This window comes from Antechinus flavipes, chromosome 5 (assembly GCF_016432865.1).
Source record: "Antechinus flavipes isolate AdamAnt ecotype Samford, QLD, Australia chromosome 5, AdamAnt_v2, whole genome shotgun sequence".
In the NCBI taxonomy this organism is placed as follows: domain Eukaryota; kingdom Metazoa; phylum Chordata; class Mammalia; order Dasyuromorphia; family Dasyuridae; genus Antechinus; species Antechinus flavipes.
Window position 1 is genome coordinate 210,297,995 of NC_067402.1, and position 26,592 is coordinate 210,324,586.

General features: G+C 33.0%; 1 protein-coding gene across 2 annotated transcripts in view; it reads right to left on the bottom strand.

Annotated features, from left to right (window-relative positions):
• Positions 1–26,592, bottom strand: part of TBK1 (TANK binding kinase 1) — a 52,712-nt gene that overhangs the window by 20,725 nt on the left and 5,395 nt on the right. For both annotated transcript variants that reach the window (XM_051963628.1, XM_051963627.1), the window contains 8 exons: positions 19,079–19,219; positions 14,973–15,102; positions 13,575–13,756; positions 11,428–11,588; positions 6,873–6,983; positions 2,435–2,614; positions 1,047–1,243; positions 167–225 (listed from right to left, as the gene is read on the bottom strand). In XM_051963628.1, coding sequence (XP_051819588.1) covers positions 167–225; positions 1,047–1,243; positions 2,435–2,614; positions 6,873–6,983; positions 11,428–11,588; positions 13,575–13,756; positions 14,973–15,102; positions 19,079–19,219 — 1,161 coding nt within the window. The remainder of the gene's footprint in view (positions 1–166; positions 226–1,046; positions 1,244–2,434; positions 2,615–6,872; positions 6,984–11,427; positions 11,589–13,574; positions 13,757–14,972; positions 15,103–19,078; positions 19,220–26,592) is intronic.

The following is a 26,592-nucleotide window of genomic DNA, read 5'->3' on the forward strand; positions in this document are numbered from 1 at the left end:
TCTGCAGCTCAGGTTGGTCAATTTAGTTGGAGAATTAACACCTTGCCTTAGGTGAATACAGAGACAAAGGTTATTTTAAAATCAGTAGTAATATTTCTTACTTCCACAGGTCTCTGAATTTAAATTAATGTCTTTAGGAATGTGAAACAATTAATTAAATACTAACCTTAGCCATACTAGCATCACCATCCAAATCATAACGTGGATGTACTTTGGGGAGTGAAACTAAAATAGGAAATAAATATTATTCATTCAGACACTAAAAAATTAGTAGAGAACATAACTTCTAAAATTATTTTATCCCTTGCATGATAAAAACTTTAATCTAATTGATCTTAACTACACTCGAGATAATTTCCTTAGGAAAAACAACCACTTATACAGTATGATATATTATCATTATCATTAAATGAAAATAAATCTTGTTATTTATTTAAACATTTAATAGGGGTCTAATCTGCAAAATACTGTGGCAGTCTGCCCATTCAAAGAAAACATTCTCTTTGACATATTTTCAAATTTATTTTTTCCAAAATTACTTTGTAATTTCATAAGTCTCTCAAGATAACAGACAACTATGTGGCTGAAAAATTAAGTAATTTTTGAAGTATTTCAATACTTTTATGCCATGAGAATGCTACTGTGAACAAAGCCATTTGTTGAATGCATTCAGTGACTAGGAGTTCTCTGCTTTAAAAAAAAAAAAAATCCTGTACACAAGATGATGCTGATAAAATATTTTGCCCCACTTGATGAAAAAAACTTATTATGATAACATTTACAATCTGTATCATACTGTAGATAAAATATTTTGCCCCACTTCATGAAAAAAACTTATTATAATAACATTTACAATCTGTATCATACTGTAGATACACTTCAAACTATATGATGTAAAAAAGTTCTAGCTCATCAAGTTTTTATCACAGAAACATTTCAATAATTTACATAAATGAATTATTTACACAAAGTTCTACCTTTCCAAAGAACAAAAAAATAATTTTAAAAATCAGCTCCCCCCAGTACAAAATAAGAAAATGGCATACTTTTTTCATACATTAATCCAACAATGCTCATAGGTTCCCGGCTTATTACAATGATGGGATTTTCTTCAGTAGTTTTAGGAAAATGCTGTGCTAGTCTTCCAGGTTCGAGCACTAATCGTCGTCCTTCATAAATCAATTCTTGATTTGAAGAAACAATTTTGGTTTGTTTATAAACCAAATCATGGAACACAGTAGCACTGTGTAAAAGAATCGACAGAGGTAACAGTTGGAGAAATTATAACTAGTAAATGTTAACAGTAATAATATATGGTTCTATAAATGAGGCTTTTTTCATGTAATGATAAAATGCTAATGCTACTCTGATATGAACAGAACAAATTACATTAAGCAAAAGAAATCCTCACAGATGTCATCACAAAATCCTTATTCATTCATTAAGCAGTCAATTTTACAAGATATCTGAATAATGATAATACAATTTTAATAAAATCTGAGATAAAGCATATGTCCTAAATAAGGGGATGGTTAATGAAATGGAATTTTACTGCACTGTAAGAAATGACCTAATGAAATAGAATTTTACTGCACTACGAGAAATGACAAATACGAAGAATACACATAAGCTGGGAAAAACTGATATGAGAATTGATACAGAAAGAAATAAAGAAAGCCAGGAGATAATATAAACAATGACAATAATGGAAAAGTTTAAAAAACAGCCAATTTTATTTAAATTATTTAAGAAAAAACTTCATTAGAATATGAGCTCTATAAGGGCAGGAACAGTGTTTTTGGTCTTTTTTTTTTGCCTCTCTAGTATTTATCACAGTAACTGCTATCATTTAATAAATGATAAGCACCTAATAAATGCCTGTAACCCAACTGACAAAATAGAAATAAAGTAAAACTTGCTAAAATTTACAATATAATTTGCCTATTTTTGAATTACTATGTAAATATTTATGACACTTCTCTATTCTCATTCATCAAGAAAAATAACTTTTGTAGAGAGCCATCTATATCCAGAATGCGGATCACAACCTAACATTCTTACTCTTTTTGTTGTTGTTCGCTTACATTTTGTTTTCTTACTCATTTACTTTCTTTTTTTGTCCTGATTTTTCTTATTCAGCAAGAGAATTGCATAAATGTTTATCCATATTAAATTTAACATATATTTTAACATGTTTAACATATATTGGATTGCTTGCATTCTAGGGGAGAAAGTGGAGGGAAGGAAGGGAAAATCTGAAACACAAAGCTATGCAAGGGTCAATTTTGTCAAATTATCTGTGCATATGTTCTGCAAGTAAAAAGTTTTATTTAAAAAAAAAAAAAAATAACTACTTTATTAGTCTGCTTATTTGTAAATCTAAAAATTATATCATAGATATAACAACATATAGGAATGCAATGCAAGTACTTACGTATTACAACTATGAATATAAATCTTGTGAGCTGTCATTTGTTGTAAAGAAAAAACATGCACTATCATCCGGTGAAGTATATCACTAGTTTCGGCAAAAAACTGGTCAAAACCCCAGCATTTTTCCTGGTCAGCTTCAAGAATGTTTGCTAGAACAGGAGTAAGTAGGACTTGCAGACCCCTGAAATGACATTTCATTTATTAGATCAGTATTTTATATTTTGGCAATAAAAATATTGTAACACACCTCTAGGAGAAAAAAAGCTTATTTTCAATATTTTATAGTTAATAATTAACGGTTACTTCATTTGCTCACTATTTTGTAAAATTTGACTTTTTTTTTCAGAAAACAACAACAAAAAAAGGCCATAATTTTTGTCCGATACAATTTACTATTAACAAGTGAGGTGTTAAAAGTATTCCATGATTATGTTATATAACTATGTATTTCCCCCAACCATGTTTTCTTACCTCCCCAAACACATTATAATTATATATATTTAAGACATGTTTGGTTAGAATGATGGTCACGAATCTAAGGTAAAGCATTTATTTCTATGCTCACAAGGTCATTAATGTTTTATATTTATCAATAAAGAAAAGACCATTTAAAATGTTCAATTTATTCTTTTATAAATGAAATTAGCAATCCCTTATGAGGTTAGTTTCCTTTACATTTAGCCTTCATCATGTACCATAGCTATGTAATCATCTTTGACTGAGTTTTACTCAACTCCAGTATTAACTTATAACAGGATGTTTACTTCAATGATTAGCTATGGATCAATCTATATGAGATGGTAGATCAAGACAATTTTTTTGTGGCCTATTATATTTTTTGAAACATATTTGCATAGTTCATTTGAATTATAAAATCTCAGTGTTAAGATTCATTCTGCACACTCCTTGATAGCTGAGATGATCCATTTTTAAACTACAGGACACTTATTAAATACCCAGGGCTACACAGATTAATTAAGATAAGATTTTTTGTTCTACAGAAGTTTACCAGACCAGATTGTAAAATTTCTTAGGAAAGTAGTCAGCTATCTATATTAAAGATCAAGTTTCAATATTCAAATTATTAAAATATTTTAATTTTCTGAGGCATTCAAATTCTATCAGCCTTCTTGAAGTCCCATAAAGTAATATTTTTCACAAATCTATCATTAGTATTATAATAGCAAATGAAAATATCTTCTCTTCCTTATGTATGCGAGACAAACAGTGATATAGCACTGCTTGGAGCTGTAATTTATATCATGGAAGCTGTGACCTTTTGAAAAAGATCTGAATTTCAAAACATTATTCTGGTCAAGACATTGACCAGACTGTCTGACAAAGGTATCCATGACATTCCAGAGTCTGGAGTAAAGAGGGGTGTTGAGAAGGCATAGAGGAAAACAAAAGAAAAAGAAGCCTATCCAGAGCCACTGGGGCAGTCCCAGGTGCCATGGAGGAAAGCCAGGCTCCTTGGCTCCACGACCATGGCTTCTTCCCTCATCCTGGGCTTCCTTTGTTGGAAAAGAATAAAGTTGGGCTTGGGTACTCAGTAGGACTTCTAACCAAGAACTCTTGAACATAATCAGAGAATCTTGTTCCAAATTAAAGGTCTCACCAGGTAGCAGGTGCAGAGGTGTCTCTTCTGTGCCAATCCCAGGTCAGTATTTCCCGTTTCTAGGGCCCCTACCTCTTTCTTTTTTTAAAAAGGTCTGATGTTAATTAGGCATGGACCCACACTTAACACCATATACCAAGTTTATCTCTCAGACTTGTGGAGGAGAAAGAAATTTGTGACCAAAGATGAACTAGAGATCATTACTGATCACAAAATAGAAAATTTTGATTATATCAAATTAAAAAGCCTTTGAACAAACAAAACTAATCCAAACAAGATTAGAAGAGAAGCAACAAACTGGTTAAACATCTTCACAGTTAAAGGTTCTGATAAAGGCCTCATTTCCAAAATATATAGAGAACTGACTCTAATTTATAAGAAATCAGGTCATTCTCCAATTGATAAATGGTCAAAAGGTATGAAAAGACAATTTTCAGATGATGAAATTGAAACTATTACCAGTCATATGAAAGAGTGTTCCAAATCACTATTGATTAGAGAAATACAAATTAAGACAACTCTGAGATACCACTACACACCTGTCAGATTGGCTAAGATGACAGGAAAAAATAATGATGAATGTTAGAGGGGATGCAGGAAAACTGGGACACTGATGCATTGTTGGTGGAGTTGTGAACGAATTCAACCATTCTGGAGAGCAATCTGGAATTATGCCCAAAAAGTTACCCAACTGTGCATACCCTTTGATCCAGCAGTGCTACTACTGGGCTTATACCACAAAGAGATACTAAAGGAGGGAAAGGGACCTGTATATGCTAAAATGTTTGTGGCAGCCCTGTTTGTAGTGGCTAGAAACTGGAAATTGAATGGATACCCATCAATTGGAGAATAGCTGGGTAAATTGTGGTATATGAATGTTATGGAATATTATTGTTCTGTAAGAAATGACCAGCAGGATGAATACAGAGAGGCTTGGAGAGACTTACATGAACTGATGCTAAGTGAAATGAGCAGAACCAGGAGATCATTATACACTTCAACAATGATATTGTATGAGGATGTATTCTGATGGAAGTGGATTTCTTTGACAAAGAGACCTGAGTTTCAATTGATAAATGATGGACAGAAGCAGCTACACCCAAAGAAAGAACACTGGGAAACGAATGTGAACTATTTGCATTTTTGTTTTTCTTCCTGGGTTATTTTTACCTTCTGAATCCAATTCTCCCTGTGCAACAAGAGAATTGTTTGGTTCTGCAAACATATATTGTATCTAGGATATACTGCAACATATCTAACATATATAGGACTGCTTGCCATCTAGGGGAAGGGGTGGAGGGAGGGAGGGGAAAAATAGGAACAGAAGCAAGTGCAAGGGATAATGTGCAAGTGCAAGGGATAATGTTGTAAAAAAAATTACCCTGGCATGGATTCTGTCAATATAAAGTTATTATAAAATAAAATAAAATATCATAAAAAAATAAAAAATTAAAAAAAAAAAAGGTCTGATGTTCTCAATGAACAACTTTAAACACTCAAGGAGAAATCCTGGGAGGAAGAATGTATGAGAAAGAAGAGCTCTAGATATCCTACAATGTACTGTAATCTTAATGTGCTGAACAAAGAAGTTAACCACAAATCTCAAGTAATTAAAATACTGTCTTGGTTCTAATTAAGGCAAATGTAATAAACATAATAAAGAATTTCAAGTTTCCTTCAACTTAGGTGTTTTGTTTAATATGATTTTCATCTCACAAAATAATTTTTCCTAGTTGACATTACAGGTCACATAAATGCTTCAGAACATGTGAACTGTAGGGGAAAAGTACTAAAAATAAAAAACTGCTTTAGAATCCCTTAGCCTTCAGAAGACTTTTAAAGGGTTTTAGAAAAATGCTTCACAAAAATAAAAACAGTATTATAATCCTTCAATTCCTGTCCTTTGGAAAACTTTTGTTTCTGTCTTTGAATTCCTCACCAAAGGCCTTCTATCAGTCCAAGATCTCATGGCAGCCATTGTGCTGAGGGTGCCCCATTCTGATTGGATTTTGGATTTCATTGATGTAGGATGCTTCTAGGGAGGAATTCCCCTACTAACACAGACTGGCTCTTTTCTCTGAAACTTAGAGAGTTGTCTGGAGTTACTGAGAATTAAAGAACTTTTAGGGTCACACAAGCCGTTAGTTAGATAGGCCTTGAACCCAGGTTTTTCTGACTTTGAAGCTAGTTCTCCATTCACTATGCCATGCTGGCTCAGGGATTGGAGATAAAAAGAAAAAACCTTCAAAGAATCCCTTCTTTAGTGGGGAAAGAACACAGATAAGCAAATAATTTGACAGTTTTTGAAGGAATTAGGGTAGAGAAAACACTAACAACTAGAGGGACTGCTCACAGAAGGCTTAACTACTTATAAGAAGTCCTTCTGGAGCACTTGAGCTGAGCTAAGAGAGTAAGGTCACATAAATGCTTCATAAATGTTGAAGTTGTTGAATTGAGTAATATTTATTACCTGTAGGCTCTCAACACAGATGAAAAATGGTTCTATCAAGACCAATATTCTGAGTTACATCTCATTTTATGTCAAGGTCTGAAACTGTACTTCAAGCCCTAACTAGTCTCAGAAGTATATTCTATTAGTCATAAGACTAAGTATTAAGAATCATTGTAAATCTTTTACAAAGAGAAAAAAAAAGCAATTCGAAGCAAATACCCTATGAATGGTGGATCAGTAGCAATATCTCTGAATAGACAATACATTCCATTAGAGAATATTTCTAGTGTTAAGAGAGCAGGAAAAATTATAGTTATATCATAACTGTGGTCATGATACTAAGAGATATAGTAAAAATAATATGCTTACCTAGAAAGACTACAAGAAACAGGCATATCTGCACTCCAGTCAATTGGCCCATTTTCTGCTTTTTGAACTCCTGATATTGCACCAGAAGGTTTTCCAGTAATTATTTTATACCTTTGAAAGAGCAAAATAGTTCATCAAGTCATGATTATTAATCAGTTTTGTAAGTTTTTTTTAATATGTGAACCTCAAATAATTTCCTGAACTTTTGTAATATGCACAAAATCACAAAGGGATCAAAATACATTAACTATAATTTAAGTGCACAGAAGCTATAATAATACTTCCATTAATGTTATCCAAGAAAATTTTAACTCCACTAGAACATTGAGAGAAAGAGAGAGAGAGAGAGAGAGAGAGAGAGAGAGAGGAAGAAAGAAGAAGAAAGAAGGAAGAAGAAGGAAGAATTAGAAGCAGCAGCAGCAGCAGCAGCAGCAGCAAAAGCAGAAGCAGAAGCAGCAGAAGCCTCTAGCAAGTGATCCCATGCTCTTTTCCTGAGCCATGCTGTCTCCTCGGAGACACATACAATTTTTCTCTACCCTATTTAATACGTTTTTTAATTTAGTTTTCATTTTGACCTCCATGATCTGTGATAAATAGTACTTTACTGTCCAGTAACACCAATTTCACTCTCTGTGATATTCAGATAACTTTAGATTTAATCCTCGAAGAGAACTTAGAGGCTCCCTCTAGAGGACCAGAGAAATTAAATTATTTGATCAAAAACTGCAGAGGTAGGTATAAACCTAGATCCTCTAAATAAAAGTTAAATAAGTGTACTTTCTACTCTGCATGTTGGTGTTTACCACATTTAATGTCTTCCAACTTTCTTCTTGAAGCATTCCTGATAAATAGGCATAAGATTTCTCAGTATTTTATAAATTTTTGCCATTTTTAAGGCATAATGAATTACTTTGGGAGAATCTTGCTATATTCACAGAATTTATTTTTTCATCCTTTGCAGTAAATATCAGTTCATGTTGTTGTTTAGTCATGCTTTTTTTTTAAGAACCCATTTGGAGTTTTCTTGGCAAAGATATTGGAGTGATTGCCATTTCCTTCTCCAAGAAGACTGAGGAAAATAAAGTTAACTGACTTGCACAACATCACACAGCCGATAAGTATGAAGATAGGCTTGAACTCAAGTCTTCCCGATATCAAATTTAGTGCTCCATCCACTGTGTCACCTAGCTGCCAGATTGTTTCATGCATTGCAATTATATTTAGAGTTTTTTATTTATTTACTAATAGTGAGCACTTAAAGGGCAGATGATCAAGTTCATTAAATATTATTTGTCTTTAATTCTAAATAAAAGTAATGATCAACTTGGTTCACTTTTGAGCATCAATACTAAGATGATCAGCTCAAAATGTGAGTCACCTAAGCTATTCATTGAATACGGATAATATTCTGAGTGCCAATGATCATACTATTCATGTAGATAAGTTAAGATTTCTATATTTCTTAATACTCTGTGCTCCAAATACTGTGGAAACAGAAGAGGGTTGTGAAGGACTGAAGGTCCGTCCCTTTATATTTTCATGTTTCACGGATACTCATTAGCAAAACATCTTCACTAAGTCTCCAATTTGCGGGCAAAGAAAGACTCTGAACTTAGTTAAGCTTGTACGTAGACAGTAGGCACAGTCTGTCATCACATACAGACAAATATTTTCAAAATTGAAAAAAGCTGTCAGTGCTAGTTTTCCACTGGTATAAAAAGTCTTTAAAACCAGGATAATCATCTGGCTATAATGAGAAATTATATTCTGTGGAAAATACAAAGAGGATAGGAACAGCAATTAGACTTGTGATTTCTTTGGTGCAGGGAGATATCCTAAGAAAAGAAGCTTCCTCTATCAAAGCAGGTTGGCATCTTTTCTACAACACTGCCTTCAGAACTTAAATGATTAAAGAGCCACTATGTCAAGGATAGAATTCAAACATCTGGAAACACAATCCTTTTATTCCCATTCACTGTGTGGCTTATACTAAATAAGCTATTTTTAAAAAAAATTAGATGTTCTCTTTCTGTTGTTTAATTTACAAGCAATCATTTTCTCTTCCAATTGGGGAAAAAAAGCCCTTATATCAAACATGCACAGTCAAAGCAAAACAGCTTCCTTTCATGGCCATGTCCAAATACATGTCTTTTTCTTATTCTCCCTGTTATTCCCTGTCTGGCACTCAGAAAGCAGGGAGCATGTTTCATCCTATTTCCTCCGGAACCTGGATTTGTCACCATGTTGATCAGCACTTAACAGTGCAGTTAGATCGTACAAAACTGTTTGCTTTCACAGTATTGTTATTAACAAAGTATGCTGCTCTCCTGTTTCTGCTTATTTCATTCTGTGTCCAAGTCTTCCCAGGTTTCTCTAGAATCATGCTTTCCTTAATGTTTCTCATACCACAATCGCATTTCATTACAATTAAACCACAATTTCCTCACCTATTCCCAGATGATGTATTCTTCCTTAGCTTCCTGCCACCACAAAAAGATCTGCTTTAAAGACTTTTTTCTTTAATCTCTTTGGTAATATTGCTGGGTGAAAGGCTATATATATAACAGAGTTTGCTAACTTTCTGGATATAATCCTAAATTGCTTTCCAAAATGGCTGGACCAATTCACAACTCCATCAAGAGGGCAATAAAGTGCCTGCTTTTCTGAAGCCTCTCTAACATTTCTCTTTGCCAGTAAGATAGAAGTGGGGATAAAAGCTCTGGGTTGTTTAAATCTGTATTTCTCTAATTATCAGTGATTTGGAGCATTTTATAATTTAAATTTCTTTTTAAAAGATGATATTTTAACCATATAAACAACGGTACTAATAAGGTTACATTTTACTGGTAAATTGCAAGTAGTCTGAAAAAGCCTTTTTAGTATAAGAAGCAAATGTTTAATGTTTTAATGTTTAGTATTACATCTGTCAAGATATCCTTCTAGGAAATACAAAACAAATCAGTTCCTGACATGGAATTTTTGTCCAAAAGGTTATATGTTCTATCACAGCAAAGCAGCTACAGTAATTTTTTTTTTTTTTTAGTACTGGATAAAACAACCTTTTCTTAGCCAACCTCACTTCCTCTCAAAATCCTATATAAATATAAATAAAATAAACCTATATAAATCCTATATAATAAATGTAAGAGTTGCAACTAGCATTAAAATTAAATGAAATTCATGAAAACTATATATTTAATGATGGTACAAAGGATTTAATTAAGTTAAATAGTTAAAATGGTAGGAAAACAATTTCAGTGAAATACCACTTGCCAGTACAATTACTAGGTCTGTATCCCAAGGAAATATTAAGGGAGGGACCCCCATATGAAAAATTTTTTGTAGCAACTCTTTTTGTGGTAGGAAAAAAAAAAAGGAAAACAAGTAGACATTCATCAATTGAGGAATGGCTGAACAAGTTGTGGTATATGAAGATAATGGAATGTTACTGTTTTATAAAAAATAATGAACAAGCTTATTTTAGAAAGGCCTTGGAAAGACTGACATGAACTGATGCTTAGCAAAACAAGCAAAATCAAGAATACATTGTACACAATAACAGCAAGAATGTACAATAACCAATTATGAAAGATTTGGTTCTTCTCAGTAGTTCAGTGATCCAAAGCAATCCCAACAGACTTTGGACAGAAAATGCCATTTGCATCCAGAAAAAGAACTAAGGAGACTGAATGTAAATCAACATGGTATGTTCACTTTTTTGGTTTTTTATCTCTCCCATGGTTTTTCCCTTTTGCTTTGCTTTTTCTCTCAACATGATTCATAAAATAATGTATATTAAAAATAAATAAATTTATTAGAAAAAAAAGATAAAAAAAAGATACCTATCTGTCCTTTAAAATTTATATACAAAGAAATTTAAGTATATTAATAGTTCTGAAATATGTTTATCAACAAGATTATGTGATGATCAACTGTGATGGACTTGGACTTTTTCCAACAATTATGTGCTTCAAGGCAATTTCAATAGACTGTGATGGAAAGAGCCATCCACATCTAGATAGAGAACTATGGTGACTAAATGTGGGTGAAAGCATAGTATTTTCATCTTATTTTTGTTGTTGTTTTTTTTTCTTTCACCTTTTGATCTGATTTTTCTTGGGCAGCATGCCAAATACAGAAATAGATTTAAAAGAACGGCATGTTTAATCTATATTAGGTTAAACCTCCTCTATGGGAGGGGATGGGGAGAAGGGAGGGACAAAAGTGAAATGTTGAATGTTGAAAAACATTTGCATGTATTTGGTAAAATAAAAATCTATTAAAAATGAAAGCAAACAAGCAAGCAAACAAATAATATGACATTTATATAATTTCCTCATATTGTAGAATTTACACACAAAAATTATGTATATCGCACATATTAGATCATATGCATTTATACATACATACACATGTGTATGTATGTGTGTGTGTGTGTGTGTGTGTGTGTGAGATATATATATTTAGGTAAGATATTCCTTGATTAAAAAAAATGGCTTGAAAATCAGAGATGAATAACTTATTTTTTAGAATTCTACATGAAAGAACTACCTACATGACTTCTTTGTTTCGTCTAGGTCCTTCAAAAGGGCGAAAGGGTAGTGACCCTGTTGCAGCATGGTAAAATGTTACTCCAATGCTCCAAAGATCAACTGTTGCGCCATATTTCTTCTGATGATCTTTCCTTAGCACTGCTCGTTCATACATATCAGGATGCTGAAAGAAAAATGTGAAAATACAGATGCAATATATGGTAATGTATCTCATAGACAAAAATTTTCTATATACGCATATGAAGGATTATCAAATATACCCACAATTTACAGATATTCAAATTTTATACACACACACATGTCACCTGAATACATATGTGATGTATATATACACATATAAAATACACTATAGGTATACAACCGGTTCATACTATATACTATTGATATTCCTTAACATATTAGAAGCAATTAAAACATTCAATTTGAAAAACATTTTCTAAATACCTAGCATATTTAAGGCACTGAGAAAACACACACACACACACACACACACACACACACACGTCCCTGATTTCAAATAGTTTATAATTCACTTGAGAATGCATCACGTACACAGGCAAGTAATCCCAAGGTAACTCATAAAGGGAGAGAATACTAAGAATAATACATTTAAGGATGGCTTCATGAAAGTGACACCTTGACTGAAATTAAGTATACTGAGATGACAAAAGACAAGTATGTTTCAGATATGGGGACAGACTTGACTGAAAACATGGATAAAGGAGATGGAATACTGATTGGAGAATAACTAGTCATCTAGTTTTGCTGAAATTTGGATGTGAAAGTGAATTTTTAAAATAAAATTGCAGGGGCAGTTAGGTGGCACAGTGGAGAAAGCACCAACCCTGAAGTCAGGAGGACCTGAGTTCAAACCTGGCCTCAGACACGTAACACTTCCTAGCTATGTGATCCTGAACAAGTCATTTAATCCCAATTGCCCAATAGAAAATAAAACTGCAAAAGTAGATAAGATCTCTTATTAACACTTATTGCCTGAGTGTTTGTACTTTATCTTAAATACAAGAAGGAATCAGTTTTTTGAGTTGAAGTTAGACCTGATTGGACACATTGCGTTATGTAACACAGAATAAACAAATCAGAAAAAGGACTTTTTAAATAATAGCTAAATGATAAAATGTACATAAAAGAAATTTGCTCTCATATTTCAAGCTATATTTATTAAATGCAGCAAAGTGAACAATTAAAAAATAATAATTTTGGGAGACACATGGGAAATGAATGACTACCAATTTCTTAAATTTACTTATTAAATCTATTTACTCTCATTTTTTATATTCTGACATGTTTTCCTCCACAACCTCCTTATTATGGCATGTAAATGATCCTGAATGAAGAGTATAAACTTGACTAGGTCTTACAGATTGGGCAAGTTTTCAAGCAGACGTTCCAGGATGTCATCCAAAGACCAGACATGAGTTCAAATTCAGTTTATCATTTACTACCTATGTAACTGGGCAACTACTTAAATGTCTCTGGACCTTAGTTTCTTCAACTGCAAAACAAGGAAGACTAGATAACCATTGAAGTGTTTTTCGGCCCTAAATCTATCCATGAACCAATGACCAGCTAAGTTTGGAGAAGTTCAATACCATTAGGTTAAGCAAAGTAATTTGGAAAAGTTCTCAAATTATGGCCAGAGTTATAATCTGAGGCAATGGAGGAAATACTCACTTCAGTGAAACCAGGTAAAGATAAGAAAAGTTGTCTAATTTCTAACTTCATAAAGAAAAAAATCTAAAGTTTTTCAACTGGAAAACTATTCAACACTGCCCAAGGTCTTTTCAGTGTGACTTTGCTTACTTATTGTGTTTCCAAATCAGAACCTTGGTCTACACAGTAAGAAGGGCATCAGTAGTGCTAAGAACCATGGAACCCTTAACAAAACTAAATTTAAAATTTCATCTTTCAAATGATAATGCAGTTATAAGAGTTAAGGTCTTCCTACATTTACTGTAACCACGGAAGACAATGTTTGGATAATGAACCTTCTTTTAGGTTCATTATCCTAAATCATTCAGGATAATGAATCCTGAATTCATTATCCATTCCACTGTGGGTTCATTCTCCTAGTTGATGAATTATGTTTTAGATCAATTTCTTTAGATAACAATTGTAAATAATAGCTTACCAAATACTCTTCTGTGCCATATAAAGAAACAAACTGTTCGTCATCTTCTAATACTCTAGCAGCACCAAAATCTGTCAGTTTGTAAACAGATTGTCCATCTTCCCCTATAACACGCATGATGTTGCCCGGCTTGATATCACGGTGCACTATTCCATTTTCTCGGAGGTGATTCATTCCACCCACTTCAGCATCAAATATAAAACAAAACAAAGAAGGTTCTGTATATTCTTTGTGTGTATGTTTAATTTTTTTATGTACATATGTGTACGGTTTTAAATTTTGTATATATATATAGATTCATACACATGCACACACACATATATGTATATGTATTTATGATCATTCAAAATCAAAATTCATTAAAACCAAAGTTTTCCCTGTATTTCAAGTCATGACAAGGACAATGAGTTTTGTTTTGTTTTGTTTGTTTTTTAAATATCTTATAGTTTAGTCAAAGTTAATAATCTGGACCAATTTACTGTGGGTGTGATTCAAACATCTTAAATATGGGAGGAAAAATATAACAAAGCAGAATAAAGAATGCTTTAATAGTCTACCATGATTTTAGGGAACTACATGATAAAAATCTGCTTAAATCTAAAAACCGGAAGATTCCTTTCTGGGGCTACAATTTCTAAACGCAGTCTTATATATCTCATGTATTCAAAAAATTAATAATTATAAATTAATGACTGTTAACAGAACAGAGTACGAGAACTAGTTATTCCTTCCGTGGGAATTAGGTACTCTGAAAAAATGTTTTAAATTTTTTTTGGCCCTTCTTTCATACAGAGAAGTAGTCTGAATTTTTTCTTTTGCTTTTAATATCTTATTGTAAAATTTGAGTTGATATACAATACACAATTTTCATGCATTTCTAAGTGTTCAAACTACTTCTGTGTGGAACTGGTCCTCACATGTCATCTGTGGCTTCCATACAAAACTCTCTACAAGTTTCCATTTAATTTCTTATGCTGACCTTGGATACATCAAAATTGAAATGGAAAAAGTTGTAATGTGGAAAGGACAACTATATCACTACTGGAAATCTATTTGTCCTACAATTAATCAAAAAACATTTATTAAGCACCTATGTACCCCAGTTATTTTGCTGGGGATACAAATATCAAAAAATGGTACAGTTCCTCCTCTCAAGGAGCTTTCATCAGAAAAAAACTGTGTGTGTGTGTGTGTGTGTGTGCGTGTGTGCGCGCACATGCAGACACACACAATTTTAAAATACAAGGAACTTAGGGAAGGAAGGTGCTAGCAGCTGATTAGGATCAGGAATAAAAAGTAATCCTGTGCCCAGAACTATTCTAATGGGATCTATTGCTCTGAATGGAGAGATCTGAAAAGAATTAAGATTCAATTGTTTTAAAAATTAATTCAACATACCCACATCTCTCAATACAATTAAAAATTCTGATTCTGGTAGTCCATAGGCATTAGATGGTTCTTCTAAAACAGTATATAAACTACCACATGGGCAAAATTCCATAACAAGTACTTTATGTCTTGTAGTTGTCTGAGAAAAAGAAACAAATAACTAGTTTGAGACACAGTAATTTCATTCTCATTTCCAAGACTTACTGCAATAATTTGTAAGACGACTTTCCTATAGGAAATTTGGCGCTTAGTTATACTTAAGATGTTCTAAAATTGTCTTGAGTCAGGAAAGTGAACTGCTAAAAACAAGGGCAAATTTAAGGATAATCATCATTTCTTTTAAAATTTCATAAGTAGTTGTTCCCAAAGTATAATTCTTAATAAACAGTACCTAAAAAGGTTCATTATTACAAAGAAAACAATTTTTAACAGAAAACACTCAAGTTGAAACACTCCTGCTGACAAATACACCTGCCCTAAGGATGGAATCATATCCTTAAACTGACTGACTGGTACATCTATGTGAGCAGCCAAAAGTCTAGCCTGTCCAGTGTGGCTACAGTGAAGATAAATGTTAAAAAGGAATTTTGTTTTCTCATCTTTTTAACACTGAAAAATTTTCATGGCTCCTAAAAGGACTCAGTATAGAATATAGCCATAAAATACTTAGTTTCTATGCCACAGAATCAGAGGTTTTCAACTTAAAACTAGTTTCTATGCCACAGAATCAGAGGTTTTCAACTTAAAACTATCTTAAAGATCATGTAGCCTAGTGTTCCCATTCTACAGATGGATAACTGAGGTCCAAAGTTACAATGATTTGCCTAAGGTCACATGACTAGCAAATGGCAGATTTGAATCCTGGCCTTCAACTCCATATCCAATGCTCCTTAGGTGCCGTCAGCAGTTTTATATATATATATATATATATATGTCAGCAGTTATATATATATATATATATATATATATATATATATATATATATATATATGCATGCCGAGAACTTAGGGCAAGTAAAAGTTTGTGAATAGACAGATTAATCTCTGCAAATAATTATAAAAACCGTACTTGTACTTAATGTTGTTCTTGCTTACATAAAGTTTTATTCATTTACAGAGAATAAATAAGTAAAACTACTGGTCTGTACTATATATTTGTTTTCTCTGTCAAGCTACTTATATGGCTGCACTAAGACTGTGCACTTCAAAAGAAGTGCCCATATTTCTAAAACTTTTAATTTTATCTAAAGGCATTGCCTTGACTTCTGCTTAAGTTGGAAAGATAAGAGGATCGACGATAGCTCCCCATTTCCTCCCCTCTTTTTCCCTCCTTCAAAGAGAATAATAAATAAACTAAGCTCCTCCATCCTGTGCATATGCAAACATATATGGAACTAAGTTCAAGCACAGTATTAACATGAAGCAGCAATCAAAAGAAGTGGGTAAGAGCCCATCCCCAGAGACAGCATAAGCTCTGGTAAATAAGAGGGGAGTCAAATCACAGTAAATGGGTCTTGAGCTTCACAGCTTTTTGAAACTAGGATATGGCAGTAAAGCCATGGCCAATTCTGTTGAACAGGTCTGAAGCAAGTCATAAACAAATAGAGAAAAGCAGAAATATTAAATACAATCTTTATTGACCACAATGCAGTAAAAAATATAATTAAAGAAAAAGAATTTGAAGAACAGACTCACAGTTAAATAAATAGAAACAATTGATAACTTTGCCAAAGATGAGACAACATGACAAAACTACTGAGATACAGTCAGGGTTGTCTTTATGGGAAAATTTAAATATTTAAGTACTTTTATCAAGAGAGAAAGAACAGACCAATAAATCATGCATGATACTAAAAAACAAAACAAAATAAAACAAAACCTTGAAAACCAACCACAACAAAATCTAAACAAAAGAATAAAAATTCAGAGGTAAAGAGAACAGAAAACAAAAATTTTTTTAGAAAAACCAATAAAATATATAATTAATCAACTTTGATTTTAAAAGAAAAACCAAATTGCAATATCAAAAATGAAAAAGGAGAATTCACAACAAATAAAGAGCAAAGGAAATTATATTATAAACTAAGAAAACACAAAGCCCAGAGGTATATGACAATATAAGGCCAACATTTCAATAAAGAAAAAAGAAACAAATGTCCTTTCAGAACTTTAATGTCTTCAAAGATATTGAGAAACAATTCCCTAAACAAAGTCCCAAGAAAGACAAGGAAGAGTAAGAGTGTAGAAAGGAGGAAAGTTAATGGAATGATTCCTAATAACTGAGGACTGTGAGAAAGGAGAAAGAAATGGGATGGTAGGTATCAGATGAATTTCACTATTGCCTGAAATGGATAAAGGAGGATTGATCAGACAAACAATCTGATGAAGAAATACATCAAATAGGGAAGAATTAGGTAGCTGGAGAAAGGGAATGGTTATAAACAAAACTAAGTTCCTAATCTTTAAGGAGGATTAAAAGAGCAAAAAAGAAGAGAAAGGAAAAGAACTAGGATCCAAAGGAACACTTCAGATTGCCTCTCAGGCAACTGAGGAGTGGAATATTATTGTACTGCAAAAAATGATAAAAACAGATTCAGAGAATCCTGAGTAGTATGAATTGGACAGAATCAAAAAAAATCATACATTGACCATAATACTGTAAAAGAAAAAAAAGTGAAAAATGAAACAACTGTGATCAAAACAATGATCAATTTTAATTCTAGAAGGCATTTAATGAAGTATGCTTTCCACTTCTTGCACAAAAAGTAAAAGACTAGAAGTACAGTGTAAGACAGACAACGATGGGTTTTTCTTCACCTATGCTTGTTACAAGGAGAACTTTTATTTAAGGTTAGAGAAGAGGGTAATATATTAAAGATAATGATATATCCCCCAAAGAGAAAAGACAAGAAAAGAGTGTAAGTCAAACATGAAATCCAAAAACAAACAAAAGAGAGCAGAAAGATTCTGAAGGGATTCAGACTGGCAGGTCACTCAATGTTAGATTTATTGATTAACTGAACTGCAAAACAATAAAGCAATTCAATAGAGCAGCTCAGCAGTTGAGTATCACTCAATTTTAGTTTTGCCCATATTTCTTTGTGAGATATTTCTCTTTGAGGGAGCGTTAGAGAGTTTTTTCTATCCTATTACTTACAAAAAAAAAATCATTTTAGTAACATTATCAAGCATATTTTCTATTCTTGAAGAATCTTTGAATGAATAAAAAATGTTGCAATATCTGACTGTATAAACACACAGAAGCAATAAGAAAAATGACCAAAAATAGATTTTGATACTATTTATCTTCTCTATTACTCCTCTAATGTCTTCTAAATCTTCAGGCATCTAAAAACAGACTAGATTCAATTTTATTTGATTTATACATACACATATACACACACACACATATATACACACACACAAATACATTTTAAAAATTAAAGATAGTTTAAAAGAGACAATCTTTCCTATAAAATCCTATAAAGTTATCGTCATTTCTGTTAGTTTCCTTTTAGTAAGTCCCATTCCTCTTGTCTGATCTTCAAATTTTGCTCTTTTCTTTTTTTCTCAGTAACTTCTTATACTTAACTGACATTCCTCTATATTTTATTTGTATGTGTATTTAGGTATGTTTTTTCTAGTGTGGATTTTCCTAGTATAGTTTCTTCTAGCATAGATAAACTACTTATCTAGAATTCTAATTTCTATCACACAGTTGTTTTGTTTTTCATTACTGCCTTTTTATAATGGTCCTTTATTCATTTATCCTGTTAGCAGTGAGGTAGAATAGAAAGAGCTTTGGGATATTAGTCAGAAGACTGGATTCTGCCCCTTATAAGTTATGTGACCTTGAGCAGTCATTTTTACTTTCTCTGAAACTCAGGCTCTTCATCTACCAACTGAGGTTAATATTACTTGCCTCAGAAGATTATTGTAAGGAAACAAATGAAAGCACTATGTAAACTGTGAAGCACTCCAGAAACATTAAATAGCACTAAAACTATTAAAAAAAAAAAAAAAGTAAAAAACGAGTATATATTTATTAATACCTAGAACTTGAATATCTACAATAAATATAAGACACTAGTTGATTAAAATATAGCAAATACTTACCTCTTCTTCAATAGCAAACAATTTGACAATATTCTTGTGGTTTAATTTTTTTAAGACTTCAAATTCTCTCATTTGAACATCCACAGGACGAAGGAAACTTATGCTATTAAATACCTTGACTGCAAATAAATCACCAGTTTTCTAAAGAGAAAAATGCTTAATTAAAAAGATTATATAGAAAATCAAAATCTTTACATATATTCATGACTTTATAAATTATTTGGCACAAAGGGCATATCATAGCTAAGGAAGTTCTTTATCTACACAAAATCTAATTTTAAATATGACATATGCTTTACATAATTAAGAGTAGGATACTAATAGCTTTTTACCAGTAGAAATTTCATGCTATGACTTCAGAAATATATATTATTTTGAGTGCTTAAATATATAAAAATTAATACAACTGAAACACTATACACAAAAATCAATCTATATGAAAAAATGATGTTGGGTACATTAATTGTACATTAATGGACTATTATTATATGGTAAGAAATAAAGAATATGATGAATGCTGAGAAGCACAGCAAGATTTACATGAATGGACATAAAGTTAATATAAGAAAAATCAGGAAAACAAGCATAATGACTACAATGATGTAAACAGAAAAATTATTGACAAAATAACAGAAACTGAATGCTATATGATTATAACAATCAACTTGGCCCATAAGAAAGTGATATGAGAAGTCTTCATTTTCAGGCTAAACAATTACTATTAATATAAATTGTTATCTTCATCTTGTATAAAGTCTTAATTTACAGATTATGCCACTTTTATAGGACTATAACTTTAAAAAAAAAAAAAACTACAGTGAATCATTAAGAATCTTTCTTATTCAATCGTTATTCAAATCTGAATATATATATGCTCCTAAAGTTTAAACTATTTAAAATGTTTTATTTTCTGCTAAATTTCAAAGAAAACACTGTCATATATTCCTGGCACAGGTGGCAATTTACATGCCAAAAGAGAAGTATTCCAACTCTAAATAAACACTAAATCACAAGGAAACAGAAAGTGAAACTTATTTATTTCACTCTCAAGTCCAATCTTAACTGCAAACAGTAATGGTTCCAATTTAATTAGTTTCCTTTGTAATCCTATGTATTTTATTTTATGTATTTACAAATATTCCTTTGATAAAGCTTGACTAAGCTAGACCAACAGCCAAAAGGGTCCCCCCAAAAATTAACAACTCCTATAATAGAAATCAAAAAATGCAATCAAAATGGGGATGGGAGGACTCAAAAACATTCATTTTAAACAAAAACAATTCAATCAACTAAGAAACCTTCCAAATCAATGACCCAAAACAGCCTCCATGATAGCCTTAAGCGATATATATAGTTTAATTATTGCTAGCTTAAAATCAGTTTTCTGCTGTCATCCAGGATGAGTAAAGATGGTTCTTCCTTGGACTTAAAACTGCTTCTTTTATTCTGTAGTTCACTCCCATTAGTGTCCATGGCAAATGCAAAGTGCCCTGAAGTGCTACTGTATGGTGGACAAAGTGCTGAATGTGAAGTTGAGAAATCTAGGAACAAATCCTACCCTAGAGAATGGGTTTGATCACTTTAACTTTTCAAAACCACAGCTTCCTGATTTCTAAAACAGGGCAATAATAGTATTTATTTCATGGAACTATCAGATTCAAATGAGATTTGATTTAATTTATTTCAGCAGCTTCCTTGCATGTATGTATGTATGTATGTATGCAGATGTATATATGCATAATTATGCATATATATATGCATGCTTCTCTCTAAAATATATTATTTTAAAATATATATATATATATATAGAGAGAGAGAATATATATGTAAATAGAGAGAAAGAGAGAGAGAGAGAAAGTGAGTTAAACTATGTCCCCCTTCCTTTTCTCAAATTCCTTAAAAAAACTGTCCATATTATACCCTGACTTCACTTCCACTCCTCCATGTGATCTTTCTACTATGTCTTCTGATTTCATCACTAAGTTGAAAAAGCTTTCTCTAAATTTACCAAGGATCTATCACACCTGACAGTTTATTCTCAATCCTCATATGTCTTAATCTCAGCCGCAGTTGAACTTGATATAATCACCTTCTTGTAGACACCCTCATCTGGGTTTTTTTGGGGGTATTATTCTCCCGTGATTCTCCAGCTACCTGTATCATTCTTCCTTTTCAGGTTCTTTGGGTTCATCGTCCATACTATGTCCTTCAACTGTGTTCCTTTGGATTTTACTCTTGGATGTCCTCTCTCTACACAATCTTGGTAACATCACCAGCACTTATGAGTTATCACTTGTGTTACCTCTCTGTAGATGACTCTTCCATGAGAGCTCCAGCCTCTCCCCCAAGCGGAGCACTGCATATCAATCATTTATTAGACTTTGCAAGTCCAAAGACATCTTAAAATTACTTAACATGTCCCAAATAGAAGTCATCATTTCCTTTAAAATCTCCCGTCCTCTAAACTTCCTTATTTCTGTTGATGGCTCCTCCATCTTTCTAGTCTCACAAGTTTAAAACTTTAAAATTATCATTCACATCTCACTTTATTCAAATCTTATCACTTTTAACTTCACAATCTCTCACATTTAACTCCTTCTGTTGACTCATACAGCTATTACTTTAGTTTAGGACATCATTGCCATTCACTTATATTAGTTAAACAGCTTCCTAAGTGGATTCTACTTCAAGTCCTTTACCACTACAGTCCAATCTTGCTCATTGCTGCCAAAGTAAATTTCCTTTAAAATAAGGCCTGATTATGCCCTCACTTAATTCCAGTCAAACTGGTCTTCTCTCTGTTCCTCACACAGGACAAACACTCATGACACTGACTCTCAACTCTATGCTTTCGCATAAGCCAAAGGTTTACTCACTCCTTATCTTTGCCTCACTATGTCTCAATTTCCTTTAACATTCAGCTCAATCACCACCTTTTGCATTAAGTTTTTCCAGATTCCCAATTGTTATTGTTCCTGCTTAAATTACTTTGTAATTAACTGCTTTGTAAACATTTATCAATTTTACATTTTGTTATATATACATTTTCATATATACTTATCTCCTTCACTAGAATATAAGCTTTTGGTGAATGGGATTAATTTTTTCTTTGTACTTGGCATACCAAGGGACTTGAAAACAGCACAGCAAAAGGACAAAGGGATTTTTTGGATACATATTATTTTTATTCATCTTGATCTGACTTAAAACCTTGATCAATTTCTTGCTGCTTTACACCCATATTCACTGTCAATCTATTTCAAGTTAGCTGACTTCCTCTTACACAGGGCCTTGGAGTACACCACTAGTCCCAAGTTCAAAGAACTCTGATCATGAGAACAGTCTAGATGTACCTCATCTTTAGAGGGAAAGATCTTTCCCTTTACAGCTACCTGAACACCCCATATCAGCATTCCTTAGACAGTGTTCACACAATGTCCATAGCAGTTCCAGTCTTCTGACCTGAAGGGCATTATTCTTGACTGAGGCCAGCTCTCTATACATGCCATCCCATCTCTTAAAATAATAAATTTATTAATACAAGTTTAGGGGAGCCCTAGAAAAGCACTTCTGATAAAGAAAGGTTCAGTGCAAAAACACTTACTTTTGTCAGTAGGGCTGAAATTATCCCTACGGAAGAAACACATAAATGAACATCATAGTTTGGGTAAGACTGTTCTAATTTCAAATTCAAGTCTGTCAAAAAGCAATATTTTATAATTTTGCCCCTCAATATCTTAGTCTTAAGCTTTCAATCCTCTACATCAGAAATTCTTCATTTGATATCCATGAACTTAACTATTTCAATATAATTAACTTCCTTTGTCTATTTTATTTATGCATTTAAAATTATCATTCTGAGGGATTCATGGTACATTTCTCATCGGACTGTCAAAGAAGTCCATAAGACTTTTTTAAGTTTAAGAAAACTTGTTTTAGGATCATTTCATTGCATGTTCATTAAGTAATCCAATTTTCACTTATTAAAGCCTACTCATAAATTTACTAAGTAAAGCTAGCTACTTAATGCCTTACTAATCTTTGGTTTCAATTTCTTCACAATGAGTTTACTTCACTTGCCATGCAAGGTATAAAAAAAACCTAGCTACTACAAAGTGGGTGGTTCAGTCAAGTTCAGTAGAATTTCCATTGTCTTGCAAGGATGCCTTTCTGATCCACCACTGTAGTTGCCATGATCAATGTGGAAACAGAAGGGAGTAGTATTTTGTTTTTATTAATAAGAAACTGTAGCCTTTTTATTGGCTGTTTCTCCCAGGCCTAAAATCTCCAGCACTTAAGTTTACTTCAAGTCTCAACTACAACTACACCTTCTACAAGAAGCCTCTCCCAACCCTATTTTTAGTGCCACCCTCTCAATTATCTCATATTTATCTTACACACACACATATCTTGTTTATACATGTTGCTTATATAGTCTACCTGTTAAGACTAAACTTTTTGAGAGTGAGAATCGTCTTTTGACTTTCTGTATCCCCAGAACTAAACACATGTTAGCCTTGATTGCAGACTTGTTGCTGCTGACTTTACAGATTGCATTATATTCTAATCCTGTACTGAATGATTGGCCTAGCCTGAACTAGGTCCAGAACAATAAATAGATCACATCCTTCCAAGGTTTCTTTCAATTCTACTTTTGTACTGATTTCTTTTTCACTGGTTTAAATCAGATCCAAAATTCCTCTTGTTGGTTTGCCCATCTACTGAGAGAATTTCTGCCATGGAATGTTTCACTGTTCAGATTTACTAGAGAGTTCTCTCTAGCACAAGTAAATATGTAGTCTATCCTCATTACTCTATCAAAGCTTCAAGTCATTTTTCACCTTTTATTATTTTGGTTACTTACCATCCCTTTCTGCATCTTGTAATACATTTTCACCTGCCACTAATCCTTATACAAACATTCTGTGTTACGCTTCCCTCTCAAATTGATATGTTTTCACACAGAATAACTTCTTGATATACAATCACAACCAGAGCTGCTTCACTGCCCCCTATTGGATAATCTTTAACTCTTGAATAAAGTATACCCTTACACAGCCTAAAATCATAATTTAACCAAGTCTCAATATCAAGTTATACATAACCTCCTTGGGTTAAGAAATCTAATTCATTTTACTCATGTTCTTTATATTGGTTTAAAGATTATCTGAGACCAATCAATCAACAAGCATTTATTAGAGACTTATTATGTTCTTGCCTCAGTGCTAACAATATAAAGCTCAAAATTAAAAGTTTTTTTCCCATGAGGATACAATATGGATAACTACAAATAAATACAAAATAGGTACAAATTAAAGCAAATTAGTTTGGGGAGAGGAGAGACATTAGCAGCTACAGAAATCCCGTGAACTCATCTGAGCTGAGATGGAAGAAAACTAGGGACTCTAAGGAATAAATGAAAAAGCATTTAACTGCAGGTGTAACACTTCCTGTTATTATTTTGATAATTCTGCTGACCTTTTATTCTCTTTATTCTTTGTTGTAAAGGATGACTCGCTATAGGAGGGATAAAACAGGAAATATCAATGACATAAAACAAGCTATATTAAAAATATATATATATATTAAATGCTTAGCAACGTGCTAAGATCTGAGGGAATATAAATAGAAAAGAAAAGCAGTTCCTGGAATTCTTAAAGCATAGTAACAGGATGGATGACAAGTGTCAAGGCTCCTCAGTATAGTGCTGCAGAGAGATGGTAAAGCTGGGCAGTCTGAAGAAGACAACAGCAAGGCAACTGCCAATGGCCGAGATCAGTGAAGGAAGCTGGGATTCAATTCAAAGTCATCTGATTCCAAATCCAGACCTTTTCACTGCACCACACTGTCTGGGGTCTGGCTTATACATTAACTATGCTATTAATACTTGAAAGCAGGGCCTCCTACTTTACATGATTATGTAGATGTGAAGAGGAATGCCTCCCAAGCATAGGGGTCAGCCCATGCAAAGGCACAGGCATCTGACATGGAGAGCTGTGTGTGAGGAATGGTGATTAAGGTCAATTTGGTTGGGGTCACGGAATAATGAGTTTGGCAACATCATGAAGGGCTTTAAAAGGCACACTACTAGGTGGCTCAGTGGCTAGACCACTGGGCCTCGAGTAATACCTTGAAGCTAGACGACTTTGGGCAAGTCACTTAATCTGTTTGCCTCAATTTTCTCAAGTGAAAAATGGAGATAATAATTGCACTTTATTTTCAGAGCTGCCATATCAAACAAAATATTTATAAAGTGCTTAGTTTGGCAGACAGTAAATGCTATGCTTTAGTTTTTATGCTCAATAAAGAGCTATTAGAATTTAATGACTACAAAATCACAAGGTCATACCTATACTTCAGAAAAAAATCACTGACAATTATATGAAGCATATACTACGGAAGGGAGAGGCTTGGAAGACACTAATTAGAAGGCTGTTATGATAAATTAGTGGCCATATATATCAAGTTGTGAAATGAGGTTAAATCTGAGGTTGTGAACTTGAATACCTGGTGGTATCTTCAAAAGAACCAGAAAAGATCATGAGAGATGGGTTTGAAGGACAAGAGAGGAAGTTGTTTTGAACTTGTTTAATTTGAAGTGGCTTGGAGATCTCTAGTTTAAAATATCCAATAGAGGGTTGGTGATGTGAAACTGGAGCCCCGTAAAAAGGTCTAGGGTGAATATTGATCTAGGTCACCATGAGCTAAGAGATATGAGAGGAAGATGATGGTTATCAATAAAGATCACTGAGTAGAGAAAATGACCTAGGACTCAGCATTACAACGTTATCATCCCTCTCCCAATTTCTGGATACTTTTTCTTTTTAATCACCAGCTCTTCCACTTATTCTTTCTATATCACATTACTCTATAGCATTTGTCCTGGCAGTTTATAGGTACAAATTTCTCAATTCTGTTTCAAATTCATTTCAAAGTCATTTTGATCACATCTGTAAATTTCCAAATTTTCTTTCATGTCTCTCAGCTGTGCTCCATTCCTAGTCTGTACTGTAAGTTTCAGCACACAATCCAAATCTTATTTTTACACTAGATGCTACTTCTATATCTTCTGTCTTTTTAAAATTCTATGCCTTCAATATACAGTAGTGATGAAAATATCACCTCTGCCTTCAATATTTTCAAGATTTTTAAGATTCATGTCTAAGGGCTTTATGATCCCAGAGATGCTCAACAGGTTTCTTCTGGCAGAATCACATGTTCCTTCATCAATCATCAGGAATGGTACTCACTAGTTATCAATTAAATGGTAGTCAAGTCAATACTAGATTTCAGATTCAACAAGTCTTACGAAAACCCAATCACATCCCAGATAAGAACCTGGGAAACCACCTGTTTTATTCACATTAAGTTGACAAAAGGCCCTTAGCAGACAGGTGACAAGCAGACATGTTTCTTTGTTTCCTGTGGTCAGCACACTAAGTTCTTCATGGTGATATCTATAAGTCCCCTCATAAATCTTCTGCTTTCTCCTCAAAGCATCTAGTTCTACCCTC